Below are 15,428 nucleotides of genomic sequence, written 5' to 3'. Positions count from 1 at the left end.
ATTCCTGAGGTTGACGCTGCAGGGACAACCTGTCAGCTATACTGGATAAGGTTTGTGCAAACACGGCCCAAGGTGGATCTACTTGTTGTTGAACAGGGATCTGCCTTGCAATCTGTTGAAACGCAAAACAATTTGCACATAACCATCGTGTGCCAGAGTTTGAGTTGATAACCCCACCATGCAGGATAAACATGTTTTGAGTGTTGGTGTTACTGTTAATGTAACCTTGTCACCTTTGCCGCTCTTAGACATGATAAACAACCAGCTTTTCCACAGTATACTACACAATCTGTGACTGAAAACACCTTATATGCATAAAAGTGATATCAATCTGACCCCAACCCAAGCACCAGCATTGAGGTTCAGAAGAAAACACTGACAAACATATATAAAGTCAGCAATCACACTAGCAGTCAGTCACGTTATATATTAGTCATATATTTGTCATACGAGCATATTATCAACTACGAACACATTTCAAGTATGTAGGAATACATCTATTGTATTCTGTTCTATACAGTTATTTTAATGTATTCAGACGCAATTGAGGAGAAAACCACAGTATTGTACATAAACTCATATGCAATAGGCACTAAACTTAACTATTCATACTGACCAAAAGTAGATAGAAATTTAGTGCTGTATAACCCTTACTCCGTAGAGAGGGATACAGGGAGACTCACCCCACTTCCAGGATCGTTCAATGTGTTAGTAACCACTGAGTGGATCCAGACGCTACTAGTGTACACAGCCGCTCCGGTAACTTTTAGTGGATACAGATGCTCAGTGAACGCTAGTGTATGCAGACGTTCAGGTCTGCTACCTGGTCTCTTAGCGGTAAACTTTAGTGTATACAGACGCAGCGGCCTATGCTGCGACCGAGTCCCCTCGTGGTAGCGTCTGAGACAGAAATGAGGCAATCAGTTCATGGCGGGAGACGCGCGGTAACTGGTCATGAACTGGGGGGAGGGGCGACCAGGAGAGCGTCTGACTCCCCACTGCTGACATCAACCCTAGGTATCGCAGCCTCAAACTAATCCTGGCGCCTTATGATCCCTAAAGCCTAGCGCTGGAGCACCTGTGGTGGCAGCGCGCCAGCTACTGTTTGGTAGCCTCCTCCCAAAACAGTGCGGCTGTGTCAGTATTCCCCTTCTAAGCGGAACCAATGCTTTACCTTCTCCCCGTGCTCCGGCCACAGCCTAGTAACGTCTGCTGAACCTGCTAGTTACATCCGACACAGACGCCCGTCGAGACAGCACTTGTACCGTGGGTAAGCGTTGTTGCGACCCGGCGGAGAGTTGTTGGAGCGACTTTACACTCAGAAAACATAGTAAGACTATAAAAATAAATCCAATAAAGCTTAGGGCTGCCAAAAAACAGCAGCCTTGTGACCATGGTCCGGCTCCAGCCGCACCAAACAAAAAACTGATTTGACTGAGTCAGTGGGCTGGATTATATGGACGAGCACGTTGCATCCTGGGAGGCCAGAAAGCTTGTGATCGTTTGGTGCCAATCCGCTGTCGCTCAATCATATCCCAATGTTATCCTGTGGATAACCTGTGGACCCTGCCGGAGAAAAAGAAATTGAAGAAAACTCTCTGGAGCTCAGAGATGTGCATCCTCTCCTGAGGGCACTTTTTTCTAAACTGCCTGTGGGAGGGGGCAGAGGGGAGGAGCCAGCACACCCAGTGAAGAAAATTTTAAATGCACTGGCTCCTTTGGACCCCGTCTATACCCCATCATACTAGATTTCCCCAATATCCCTTATGGATGCTAGAGAAACATGCATTGTTAGGGTACCCTGGGGACTGGAGTTGTGAGGCACTGTTTAGTGTTCTGTCAAATTGTACACAGTGAAAGCAATATTTTGTGGTCTGTAGCAATACTTCTAAGAATGAAGATGACCAGTCATGTATAGGAAATAAGGACATAACTAATATGCTGGATTCTGGTACTGCATATGGTGGTTAAGCCCACACAATAAGCTAGCTTCATTGTATGAAGGTGGAATGCACTGTCTAAAGCAAAAGAGCAAAGGATTTTTATTTCTTTTCACAGGCTGGCATTAAATAAATAATAATAGATCTACTTAAGCTTGTATAGCTTTGCCTATGATATTCTAAATTCTTGAAATCAGGGTACATATTGCATTCTGCTTATGAAAGTCATCACTCACTCAGTAATCTTAGGATCCAAATTACCGATCCATAACCGGTGTCCGTCTTGCAAGGAGCCCTCGGACAGGATTGATGCGTTCTCCAGCGGCAAGGTTTTGAATTCTTCCTCCATCGATTTGTCTTAGAAATAGTGCTTAAAATAAATTAAGTAAAGTCACGTTATTAAGATCCATAAGCATGTTACCCCTTTGGGGCGAAACCATTTTACACATCTATACAATGTGTTGGTTATACCAAAAATGTCATTTTTGTTTATCAGCCTGTCTCAGTAAGTGTTTTAGGATTTGGAACAAGCAGAGCACCTGTGGCTGAATGTAGGAATACATATCTTTTTTATTTTAATTAGGCAGCAAACTGGAAAAAAACATAAATCAGCTCTGAAAAATTGTTAACTGCAGTTATATTTATGCACACTGGGAATAATTCAGATGTGGTTGGAGTTCCTTGGAAGCAGCAGGAGGCGTCTATAGGGGTAATTCAGACCTGATCGCTGGGCAGCGATTTTTGCAGCCCTACGATTAGATTGTTGCCGCCCACTGGGGGAGTGTATTTTAGCTGTGCATGTGTGCGAACGCATGTGTAGTAGAGCTGCACAAACTGATTGTGTGCAGTCTCTGCGCAACCCAGGACTTCCTTAGCCGCTGTGATCACTTCAGCCTGTCCATGACCGGAATTGACATCAGACACCCTCCTTTCCAACGCTTGGACACGCCTGCGTGTTTCCTGACACTCTGTAAACGGTCAGTTGCCACCTAGAAACGCCTTCTTCCTGTCATTCACCTTGCGATCGCTTTGTTCGCACCATCCTATCACTATGCATCGATCCCCGTTGCTGCAGTCCATTGCACCTGCGCATTGCAGTGCATACGCATGCGCAGTTCGGACCTGATCGCAGGCTGTGAAAAAACGCAGCCTAGCGATCAGGTCTGAATTACCCCCTATTACATGCAGATGCCTCCTCCAGAGTCCTAGGACGCAGCATCAGATCTCTAAACTCACCATCGGTGTCACGCAAGCCGGCCATTGCAGGGGTCAGGAAAGCTCCATCCTATGAAGGAGATCCCTGGCCTCTTCCCTCCCCTGAATGGTGGCGACATGCCTCCATTTTCACAATAGGGTCAGTGGACCCATTTGGCACGTGCAGGACGGGTTCTGCGCATATGCACAGTACTGATAATCAGTACTTTTGTGCATCAGGAAGTAACTCCAACCTCATCTGAATAAACCCCCACCATGTAAACGTATACCTAAAATCATTTTAGAACTTCTGTTCCAAAGAGGATCATTACAACCATTTCTGGGGCTATACCCATAGATTAAAAACCTCTATTTACCCTTTCTGAAATTTGGGAAAGCCCATTTGGATCTTATTAGGCCCAGGTGCTGTCATTTATACGGAGAAACCATTATGATCATGTCCATGTGAGTTTCGGTGGGTGTTCAAGTACAGTTCTAGAAGCATGAACAGAGAATTCTAGCCATAATGCTTTAATAGCCTTGCATCGTTTATAATGGTTTCCTGCAGCAAGGATGAACCGTTCCTGTGGGGTGTTAGCTTTGGCATAGAAAGAAGTTAGTACCTTAACCTGTAGATATGCTGGTGGATGGAAATAATAAAAATACAGTTTTCTGCAATTCTAAGGTTGATACAGAGTAGAACCGATGCCTGTTGGCAAAGCGTTATCTTGTGTACACTTGCACTACACATGCACCAATCAATGGTGGTAAGAGTTACATAATCTGCGCTCACAAGTTAAGAGGTGGCCTGGAGTGCGACAGGGCATATCATGTAGAAAAGGTTCAGTGTTAGCACAAATGCTTCCTCTGCAGACCTGGCCTGTTAGGAGGCATATCTTTACACCCAGGTATATGGCTGGTACAAGTCTGCACTCATTGTGAGGACTTGTAACAAACAAGACGCATATGTATACAGTTCTGTATATGCGCTGCATTTCTTCTACGGCTGGTTCTCTTAAGCTATGTACGCCAGATTTATTTCCAACTCTGCATCAACCACTATTTCCCTATAGATTGTAAGCTTGCGAGCAGGGCCTTCCTACCTCTATGTCTGTCTGTTTTTACCCAGTTTTGTTCTATTACTGCTGTTCTAATTGTAAAGCGCAACAGAATATGCTGCGCTATACAAGAAACGGTTAATAAATAAATATTTGTAGAATTAACCATATTTGCAGCTGCAATGTACTTTATTACATCAGCAATGGAACGCACCATAAGACTCATGTCTCATAAGACATACCTTTGTCTACAGGTAGGTGCAGATAAGGTGAACTGTGTCATCCCTGATACTGTTTAGATACAGGATTAGAACACCGCAAATTTCTACTTCAGGCGTTTGGACACCCAAAGTGCCTACTTAGCAAATGGAAATTAGAGGAGTATATGGGGGTAATGATCTGTCTCTGGACTACCCTGCTATGTTATTATCCAAAGGCTAGTTTGTATTGTGTACAATTTAGGAGGGGGGGGGGGGGGGGGGGGGGGGAAGAGTCACCAAAAGCTGCATTACAATGATTGTTTGTGTGTTTCAGTATGTATCTGTGTGATACTATGCACACAAAACAGCTTCCAACACTTGCATTAAAAACATAAATATATGTCTCAATTATAAGTTCCCTCAATCATGAGAACACATTAATCTGTACTGAAGTAAAATAAATAAAAAATAAATAAATAGTAAAACTTGTATTTTTCCCCATTTTGCATAAAAAGGGATGATTGAGAGATGGATGCAGTTGCGCATTCGTAAGCAGCGGCTGCATCCATCTGGTCTGCGTGCACGTACTGGCCGCAATGCACATGCGCAAACCTTCTCCTTGTCGCAAGATTGACAGTGGCGAGTTGGCGTTGAGGGGCGGGATGGGGGCAGGGTGTGGTGGTTCGAACAGGGGCAGGCCAGGAGCGTTTTTGACATCACACGCAGCCGCTCCTATTAAAAAATGTGTCATCGGACCGCCTGACAAACCTTAATTCGATGCGTCCAGTGAGGAGATGGGCACAGATCTAACATAGATCTGCATATGCTGCGATCTGCGTCCATCTCTAAATAAAAGGTCCAATATCCTCTGATGGAGAGAAAAAAAATAAATAAATAAGATTTTACTCACCGGTAAATCTATTTCTCGTAGTCCGTAGTGGATGCTGGGAACTCCGAAAGGACCATGGGGAATAGCGGCTCCGCAGGAGACTGGGCACAACTAAAGAAAGCTTTTAGGTCACCTGGTGTGCACTGGCTCCTCCCACTATGACCCTCCTCCAAGCCTCAGTTAGGACACTGTGCCCGGACGAGCTGACATAATAAGGAAGGATTTTGAATCCCGGGTAAGACTCTTACCAGCCACACCAATCACAGCGTATAACTCGTGATACTATACCCAGTTTAACAGTATGAAAACAACTGAGCCTCTCAACAGATGGCTCAACAATAACCCTTTAGTTAACAGTAACTATGTACAAGTATTGCAGACAATCCGCACTTGGGACGGGCGCCCAGCATCCACTACGGACTACGAGAAATAGATTTACCGGTGAGTAAAATCTTATTTTCTCTGACGTCCTAGTGGATGCTGGGAACTCCGAAAGGACCATGGGGATTATACCAAAGCTCCCAAACAGGCAGGAGAGTGCGGATGACTCTGCAGCACCGAATGAGAGAACTCAAGGTCCTCCTCAGCCAGGGTATCAAATCTGTAGAATTTTGCAAACGTGTTTGCCCCTGACCAAGTAGCAGCTCGGCAAAGTTGTAAAGCCGAGACCCCTCGGGCAGCCGCCCAAGATGAGCCCACCTTCCTTGTGGAATGGGCTTTTACTGATTTAGGATGCGGCAGTCCAGCCGCAGAATGCGCCTGCTGAATTGTGCTACAAATCCAGCGAGCAATAGTCTGCTTAGAAGCAGGAGCACCCAGCTTGTTGGGTGCATACAGGATAAATAGCGAGTCAGTTTTCCTGACTCCAGCCGTCCTGGAAACATAAATTTTCAAGGCCCTGACTACGTCCAGCAACTTGGAATCCTCCAAGTCCCTAGTAGCCGCAGGCACCACAATAGGTTGGTTCAAATGAAAAGCGGATACCACCTTAGGGAGAAACTGAGGACGAGTCCTCAATTCTGCCCTATCCATATGGAAAATCAGATAAGGGCTTTTACATGACAAAGCCGCCAATTCTGACACACGCCTGGCCGAAGCCAAGGCCAATAACATGACCACTTTCCACGTGAGATATTTTAGATCCACGGTTTTAAATGGCTCAAACCAATGTGATTTTAAGAAACTCAACACCACGTTGAGATCCCAAGGTGCCACTGGAGGCACAAACGGGGACTGAATATGCAGCACTCCCTTCACAAACGTCTGAACTTCAGGCAATGAAGCCAGTTCTTTCTGGAAGAAAATCGACAGAGCCGAGATCTGTACCTTAATGGAGCCTAATTTCAGGCCCATAGTCACTCCTGCTTGTAGGAAATGCAGAAATCGACCTAGTTGAAATTCCTCTGTTGGGGCCTTTTTGGCCTCATACCAAGCAACATATTTCCGCCATATGCGGTGATAATGCTGTACAGTCACATCTTTCCTGGCTTTAATCAGCGTAGGGATGACTTCCTCCGGAATGCCCTTTTCCTTCAGGATCCGGCGTTCAACCGCCATGCCGTCAAACGCAGCCGCGGTAAGTCTTGGAACAGACAGGGCCCCTGCTGCAGCAGGTCCTGTCTGAGCGGCAGAGGCCATGGGTCCTCTGAGATCATCTCTTGAAGTTCCGGGTACCACGCTCGTCTTGGCCAATCCGGAACCACGAGTATTGTTCTTACTCCTCGTTTTCTTATTATTCTCAGTACCCTTGGTATGAGAGGCAGAGGAGGGAACACAAACTGACTGGTACACCCACGGTGTCACCAGAGCGTCCACAGCTATCGCCTGAGGGTCCCTTGACCTGGCGCAATATCTCTCTAGTTTTTTGTTTAGGCGGGACGCCATCATGTCCACTTGTGGACGTTCCCATCGATTTACAATCAGCGTGAAGACTTCTGGATGAAGTCCCCACTCTCCCGGGTGGAGGTCGTGCCTGCTGAGAAAGTCTGCTTCCCAGTTGTCCACTCCCGGAATGAACACTGCTGACAGTGCTAGTACGTGATTTTCCGCCCATCGGAGAATCCTTGTGGCTTCTGCCATTGCCATCCTGCTTCTTGTGCCGCCCTGTCGATTTACATGGGCGACTGCCGTGATGTTGTCTGACTGGATCAGTACCGGCTGGTTTTGAAGCAGAGGTCTTGCCTGACTTAGGGCGTTGTAAATGGCCCTTAGTTCCAGAATATTTATGTGTAGGGAAGTCTCCTGACTCGACCATAGTCCTTGGAAGTTTCTTCCCTGTGTGACTGCCCCCCAGCCCCGAAGGATGGCATCCGTGGTCACCAGGACCCAGTCCTGTATGCCGAATCTGCGGCCCTCTAGAAGATGGGCACTCTGCAGCCACCACAGCAGAGACACCCTGGTTCTTGGAGACAGGGTTATCAGGCGATGCATCTGAAGATGCGATCCAGACCACTGGTCCAACAGGTCCCACTGAAAGATTCTGGCATGGAACCTGCCAAAAGGAATTGCTTCGTAAGAAGCCACCATCTTTCCCAGGACCCGCGTGCAGTGATGCACCCATACCTGTTTCAGGAGGTCTCTGACTAGAGATGACAGCTCCTTGGCTTTCTCCTCCGGGAGAAACACTTTTTTCTGGACTGTGTCCAGGATCATACCCAGGAACAGTAGACGTGTCGTCGGAACCAGCTGTGATTTTGGAATATTCAGAATCCAACCGTGCTGGTGTAGCACCTCCTGAGATAGTGCTACTCCCACCAACAACTGCTCCTTGGACCTCGCCTTTATTAGGAGATCGTCCAAGTACGGGATAATTAAAACTCCCTTTCTTCGAAGGAGTATCATCATTTCCGCCATTACTTTGGTAAACACCCTCGGTGCCGTGGAGAGTCCAAACGGCAGCGTCTGGAATTGGTAATGGCAATCCTGTACCACAAATCTGAGGTACTCCTGGTGAGGATAGTAAATGGGGACATGCAGGTAAGCATCCTTGATGTCCAGAGATACCATGTAATCCCCCTCGTCCAGGCTTGCAATAACCGCCCTGAGCGATTCCATCTTGAACTTGAATTTTTTTATGTATGTGTTCAAGGATTTCAAATTTAAAATGGGTCTCACCGAACCGTCTGGTTTCGGTACCACAAACCGTGTGGAATAGTAACCCCGTCCTTGTTGAAGTAGGGGCACCTTGACCATCACCTGCTGGGAATACAGCTTGTGAATTACCTCTAGCACAGCCTCCCTGCCTGAGGGAGTTGTCGGCAAGGCAGATTTTAGGAACCGGTGGGGTGGAGACGCCTCGAATTCCAGTTTGTACCCTTGAGATACTATTTGCAGGATCCAGGGATCCACCTGTGAGCGAGCCCACTGATCGCTGAAATTTTTGAGGCGGCCCCCCACCGTACCTGGCTCCGCCTGTGGAGCCCCACCGTCATGCGGCGGACTTGGAAGAAGCGGGGGAGGACTTTTGCTCCTGGGAACCTGCTGTTTGTTGCAGCCTTTTTCCCCTACCTCTGCCTCTGGACAGAAAGGACCCGCCTTTTCCACGCCTGTTTTCCTGAGTCCGAAAGGACTGTACCTGATAAAACGGCGCCTTTTTAGGCTGTGAGGGAACATGGGGTAAAAATGCTGACTTCCCAGCAGTTGCTGGGGAAACTAGGTCCGAGAGACCATCCCCGAATAACTCCTCACCCTTATAAGGCAAATCCTAGCAGAAATGGACAGTGCACTTATTTTAGATGCCAGCCGGCAGATATCCCTCTGAGCATCTCTCATGTATAAGACTGAGTCTTTTATATGCTCTATGGTTAGCAGAATAGTGTCCCTGTCTAGGGTGTCAATATTTTCTGACAGGGAATCTGACCACGCAGCGGCAGCACTGCACATCCATGCTGACGCAATAGCAGGTCTAAGTATAATGCCTGAGTGTGTATATACAGACTTCAGGATAGCCTCCTGCTTTCTATCAGCAGGTTCCTTGAGGGCAGCCGTATCCGGAGACGGTAGTGCCACCTTTTTAGACAAACGTGTGAGCGCTTTATCCACCCTAGGTGGTGTCTCCCAACGTGACCTATCCTCTGGCGGGAAAGGGAACGCCATTAGTAACTTCTTAGAGATTACCAATCTTTTATCAGGGAAAGCCCACGCTTCTTCACACACTTCATTTAATTCTTCTGATGGGGGAAAGACTACAGTTTTTTCTCCCCAAACATAATACCCTTTTTAGTGTCAGAAATTTGTAAAGGAGTCGACGCGTGCACGTAATTCCTTCCATAAGTCCATCCACTCAGGTGTCTGCCCCGCAGGGGGTGACATCCCTTCTATGTGCATCTGCTCCGCCTCCACATCATTATCCTCATCAAACATGTTGACACAGCCGTACCGACACACCGCACACACACAGGGAATGCTCTAACAGAGGACAGGACCCACAAAAGCCCTTTGGGGAGACAGAGTGAGAGTATGCCAGCACACACCAGAGCGCTATATAATGCAGGGACTAACTGAATTATGTCCCCTATAGCTGCTGTTATATATACTGCGCCTAAATTTAGTGCCCCCCCCTCTCTTTTTTACCCTTTTCTGTAGTGTAGACTGCAGGGGAGAGCCAGGGAGCTTCCTTCCAGCGGAGCTGTGAGGGAGAAATGGCGCCAGTGTGCTGAAGGAGATAGCTCCGCCCCTTTTTCGCGGACTATTCTCCCGCTTTTTTCTGGATTCTGGCAGGGGTAATTATCACATATATAGCCTCTGGGGCTATATATTGTGGTATTTTTGCCAGCCAAGGTCTTTTTATTGCTGCTCAGGGCGCCCCCCCCTAGCGCCCTGCACCCTCAGTGACCGGAGTGTGAAGTGTGTATGAGGAGCAATGGCGCACAGCTGCAGTGCTGTGCGCTACCTTGGTGAAGACTGATGTCTTCTGCCGCCGATTTTCCGGACCTCTTCTTACTTCTGGCTCTGTAAGGGGGACGGCGGCGCGGCTCCGGGACCGAACACCAAGGCCAGTTCCATGCGGTCGGTCCCTCTGGAGCTAATGGTGTCCAGTAGCCTAAGAAGCCCAAGCTAGCTGCAAGCAGGTAGGTTCGCTTCTTTTCCCCTTAGTCCCTCGATGCAGTGAGCCTGTTGCCAGCAGGTCTGAAAGTAAAATAAAAAACCTAAATATATACTTTCTTTCTAGAAGCTCAGGAGAGCCCATAGTGTGCATCCAACCTCGGCCGGGCACAAAATCTAAATGAGGCTTGGAGGAGGGTCATAGTGGGAGGAGCCAGTGCACACCAGGTGACCTAAAAGCTTTCTTTAGTTGTGCCCAGTCTCCTGCGGAGCCGCTATTCCCCATGGTCCTTTCGGAGTTCCCAGCATCCACTAGGACGTCAGAGAAAAAAGGAATAGCACATATGCTACATATATGAACAATAACAAAACCAAAAAAATAAGCACAATTTCTGTGTATGCCATCATCTAATGACACAATCCTTATAATCCGGATCATTTTTTATTTTGCCTATAAATGTGGGTGGTCAACTTTGCATATCTGTACATTCTGTGCTCCGAGCGGCCAAATTAATAGAGGACCTGCAAGTGTAGCCAATATATGAGCGCAGACAAATGAGTTGGATTAAGGAACATACTATACTGGGCAAATCAGCAGCTATCTACACAAGCAGCCTTGTCTAATATGTGCACAAGTTGGAAAACCGCATAATCAGCCACAATTAAATGAAATTATATGTAATCTGTCCTCTTCCAGCTCTGTTAAGCATCAGTGTCTTCCCATGAATTTTGCTGTTAAGACTAGAAATGATCCCTGTGAGACAGTGATGCAGAATCACAGCCAAAGAATGGCCAGGGAGCCCAAGAATGATCTTTCAACTTAAATCATTATTTAAAATTCACTGCAGAAGTTCTTGTAAAGACACCAAGGACTGCATTGTGCTTGTAAAGTGTAAGGAACTACAGTATCTGCCCGAGGTATTACCAGGACACTGACACACTGGGGCCTGACTCTGTGCTGCAAGCAACGTGGCTGCTCCTGTATTTTCTCACACTGCACATTCGCCCATAAGCATCTCTGTAAGCTGCATGACGTTAATCGTCAACTGGATCTTCACAAGTCGCCGACTGAGTACAGGATTTCTGCAGCTATGATCAAAGATGTATGCGAGTCACGCTGAATAAGGCCCATTAAAGTGTGGCCAATTTCAGAATAAAATTTTTTATACAAATATGTACTCTGGCAAAACAGACACTACAGGTAGTGATAACTGGCACGCAGAAAATGCAAAGCACATTGCAACTGACATCTATTAACCAACCAATTAATGTGCCCAATCAGCCTGTACCCTAAAAAAAAAAAAACACAACATGTAAATACTGGATGATAACCCTTTTGAACTGCAACCCGGGAAATTGTCAGGTCTATCAACTTGGTCAATTTTCCGGGCCTCAGCTCCGTGACCCTGGTCGGAAGCAGGGTCGGGGACCCGGGAGTTAGTCTCAGGTAGGTTGCGTTTTACACATTCACGTACAAAAACATGGGATTTTGAAGTCAGTTGAAAAAGGGTATATATCTATCATGTAGATTTCTATTACTGACCAAAAGCAAAATAATTTGGGCTCTTAAAAGCTATCAAATGGCGGATTTATTTTTCTTAGCAACAGTGAATAGTAAGCTGAGAACCCTGGGTTATTGTCGGGTCGACCCAGGTCAGCAGTCAGTGTAATACTCCTTTCACACCGCCAATGCCGGATCCCACCAGGGAATTGGAAACAGGTCCTTCCCGGGTGGGATCCGGCATTGGACCTAACTGCTGGCTTCCCGACTCGGCAATATGCAGGGCCGGTTGCCATAGCGGCGGGGGGTGGAGCCGGCACTGGTAGATGAGCTCATCTCCGCGCCGCCTCTTCCCTATGTAGTGAACAGGTCCCGAATCGCATCGACCCGGGAGCCTGTTCACACCGCACACCGACCCGTGTCGACCCGGCAACATGCGGGGTCATTTGTGCGATGTGAAAGGGGTATAAATGGCTCCCAAAACAAATAAAATAACCTGGGTTGATTTACCCGGCAATCCTACTCGGGTTTCGAACAGGACTGAACACGGGTAAAACCTGTGTTCAGGGGCAGTGTAAATGGGTAACCTAGGTCTTCCAACACGGAACCCATTTACAGAAATAAGAGAGCCCATACCTCCATACTGCAGCATCCTGCGGGCTGCCAGGATACAGGGCACATGCGGTACCGATGGGGAAGGTGTATGGATGCTGCGCTGAGTGCGGCGTCCATTCACAGCACAGACGGAGGCTGGGGGCAGACCAGCAGCAGCTAACAGTGCTGGGCTTGACCCCAGCATCGCGACCTGGCGTCCGAGGTTCGTGATCTACTTATTTCCCGGTGCTTGGAGATGATGCCAGAGCAAGTTCAGGTGATTTTTCCTAAAAAAAAAAAATGTTAATAAAAAAAAAAAAAAAAAAAAAAAAAAATCAGACCTACCCTGGAGGTGCGAAAAAATAAATAAAAATAAACACACCACCACAAAAAAAAGTTGTAGTTTCTATAGAAATCACCAAGCTCAATTTTCAGTCTAACTGAATAGAAAACCCCCCATGCCGCCGTCAACTGAATTAGAGCAGTAGGAAAAATAGGATTTTGGTTACCTGCCGGTGAATCCTTTTCTTGTAGTCCGTAGAGGATGCTGGGGTCCATATTAGTACCATGGGGTATAGACGGGTCCACCAGGAGCCATTGGCACTTTAAGAGTTTAATAGTGTGGGCTGGCTCCTCCCTCTATGCCCCTCCTACCAGACTCAGTATAGAAACTGTGCCCGAGGAGACGACATACTTCGAGAGAAGGAATTACACAGATAGTGGCGAGATTCATACCAGCTCACACAAACATGAAATTCTGGCCAACATGCCGGAACAACTCAGCAACCGCTGAAACAGTAAATAACGCAGAACTTACCTAGGAACCAGGTAACACTGAACTATAAAACCAATGCAGGAAAACGAAGCGCTGGGCAGGCGTCCCAGCATCCCTCAACGGACTATGAGAAAAGGATTTACCGGTAAGTAACCAAAATCCTATTTTCTATAACGTCCTAGAGGATGCTGGGGTGCATATTAGTACCATGGGGATGTACCAAAGCTCTCAGTACGGGAGAGAGAGCGCGGAGGCTCGTGCAAAACTGCCTGACCAAACTTGAGGTCATCAGAGGCCAAAGTATCGAACTTGTAAAACTTGGCAAACGTGTTCGACCCAAACCAAGTAGCTGCTCGGCAGAGTTGTATCGCCGAGACACCCCGGGCAGCCGCCCAGGAAGAGCCCACCTTACGAGTAGAGTGGGCCTTTACGGATTTCGGACACAGCAATCCTGCCGTGGAATAAGCATGCTGGATAGTGAACCAGATCCAGCGTGACATCGACTGCTTAGAAGCGGGACATCCAAGTTCCTTTGGATCATAGAGGACAAACAGAGAGAGAGTCACATTTCCTATGACGAGCCGTCCTCTTCACGTAAATCTTCAAAGACCTCACTACATCCAAGGCCTTTGAATTAATTGAGGAGTCAGTAGCCACTGGCACCACAATAGGCTGGTTGATGTGGAAAGCCGACACAACCTTAGGCAGGAACTGTGGACGAGTCCTAAGTTCCGCCCTGTCTTCATGGAAGATCAGATAGTGGCTTTTACAAAACAAAGCGTCGCGCAGAAGTCAAGGCCAATAAGGTGACCGCCTTCCACGTGAGAAACTTGAAATCAGCCTCCTGTAGAGGCTCAAACCAAGCAGATTGTAGGAACTGCAACACCACATCCAGATCCCATGGAGCCATAGGCGCCACAAAGGGAGGCTAAATGTGCAGAACCCCTTTCAAAAAGGTCTGAACCTCAGGAAGAACAGCCAATTGTTTTTGGAAGAAGATGGACAAAGCAGAGATCAGTCTCAGCCCCATATCCACCCCTGCTTGCAGAAAAAGGAGAAAATGACAAAGTTGAAACTCCACCGCCGGAAACTTCTTGGCCTCACACCAAGAAACATATTTCTTCCAAATGCGATGGTAATGCTTAGACGTTACCCCCTTCCTGGCCTGCATCAGGGTAGGAATGACCTCACTCGGGATACCCTTCCGAGCTAAGATCTGGCGTTCAACCGCCATGCCGTCAAACGAAGCCGCGGTAAGTCTTGATAAACGAACGGCCCCTGCAGAAGCAAATCCTCCCGAAGAGGTAAAGGCCATGGATCTTCTAGCAGAAGATCCAGCAGGTCCGCTTACCAAGCCCTCCTTGGCCAGTCCGGAGCAATGAGGATTGCCAGAACCGTCGTTCTCCTCACTAGTTGAAGAACTCTTGGTATCAGAGGAAGTGGATGGAACACATACACTGACTTGAACACCCAAGGTGTCACCAGTGCGTCCACCGCCACTGCCTGTGGGTCTCTAGACCGCTTCTTGTTGAGGCGGGAGGCCATCATGTTTATGTGAAGAACCCCCCACCAACCGGTTACCTTCTCCAACACCTCACTCCCCTGGATGGAGATCGTGTCTGCTGAGTTGTCTACGCCCGGAATGAAGATTGCGGACATCGCCACCGCGTGCCTTTCTGCCCAGACGAGGATCTTTGACACCTCTGCCATTGCAGCTCTGCTCTTCGTTCCGCCTTTTTGGTTTATGTAGGCTACTGTGGTTACGTTGTCCGACTGCACCTGAACAGCCCAATCCTGTAGAAGGTGTGCTGCTTGTAGAAGGGCGTTGTAAACTGCCCTGAGTTCCAGGATGCTTATTGGGAGAAGAGACGCTTGAGCCGACCATCGTCCTTGAAAGGTTTCCCCCAGAGCGACCGCTCCCCAACCTCTTAGACTTGCATCTGTGGTCAACAGGATCCAGTCTTGAATTCCGAACCTTCTCCCTTCCAGAAGGTGTGGAAGTTGCAGCCACCAGAAGAGTGAAATCCTGGTTTTTGGAGACAGGCGTATCCTCTTGTACATGTGTAGGTGAGAGCCCGACCACTGGTCCAAGAGGTTTAGTTGAAAAGGTTGAGCATGAAACCTGCTGTACTGCAGAGCCTCGTAGGCGGCAACCATCTTCCCCAGAAGGCGTATGCATTGATGAACCAATACCCAGGTAGGCCGTAGGACATCCCGGACCATTTTTTTGAATC

At 47.7% G+C, this 15,428-nt stretch overlaps 1 protein-coding gene across 1 annotated transcript in view; it reads right to left on the bottom strand.

Annotated features, from left to right (window-relative positions):
* RBM18 (RNA binding motif protein 18) overlaps nt 1-15,428 on the bottom strand; it is a 122,670-nt gene that overhangs the window by 70,133 nt on the left and 37,109 nt on the right. The window contains exon 2 of the mRNA XM_063936937.1: nt 2,177-2,310. Within this exon, the coding sequence (XP_063793007.1) occupies nt 2,177-2,289 (113 nt within the window). The 5' untranslated portion in view covers nt 2,290-2,310. The remainder of the gene's footprint in view (nt 1-2,176; nt 2,311-15,428) is intronic.

Source organism: Pseudophryne corroboree, chromosome 8 (assembly GCF_028390025.1).
Source record: "Pseudophryne corroboree isolate aPseCor3 chromosome 8, aPseCor3.hap2, whole genome shotgun sequence".
NCBI lineage: Eukaryota > Metazoa > Chordata > Amphibia > Anura > Myobatrachidae > Pseudophryne > Pseudophryne corroboree.
The sequence above is the reverse complement of the archived record's forward strand: the minus strand, read 5'-3'. Positions and strand labels throughout refer to the sequence as shown.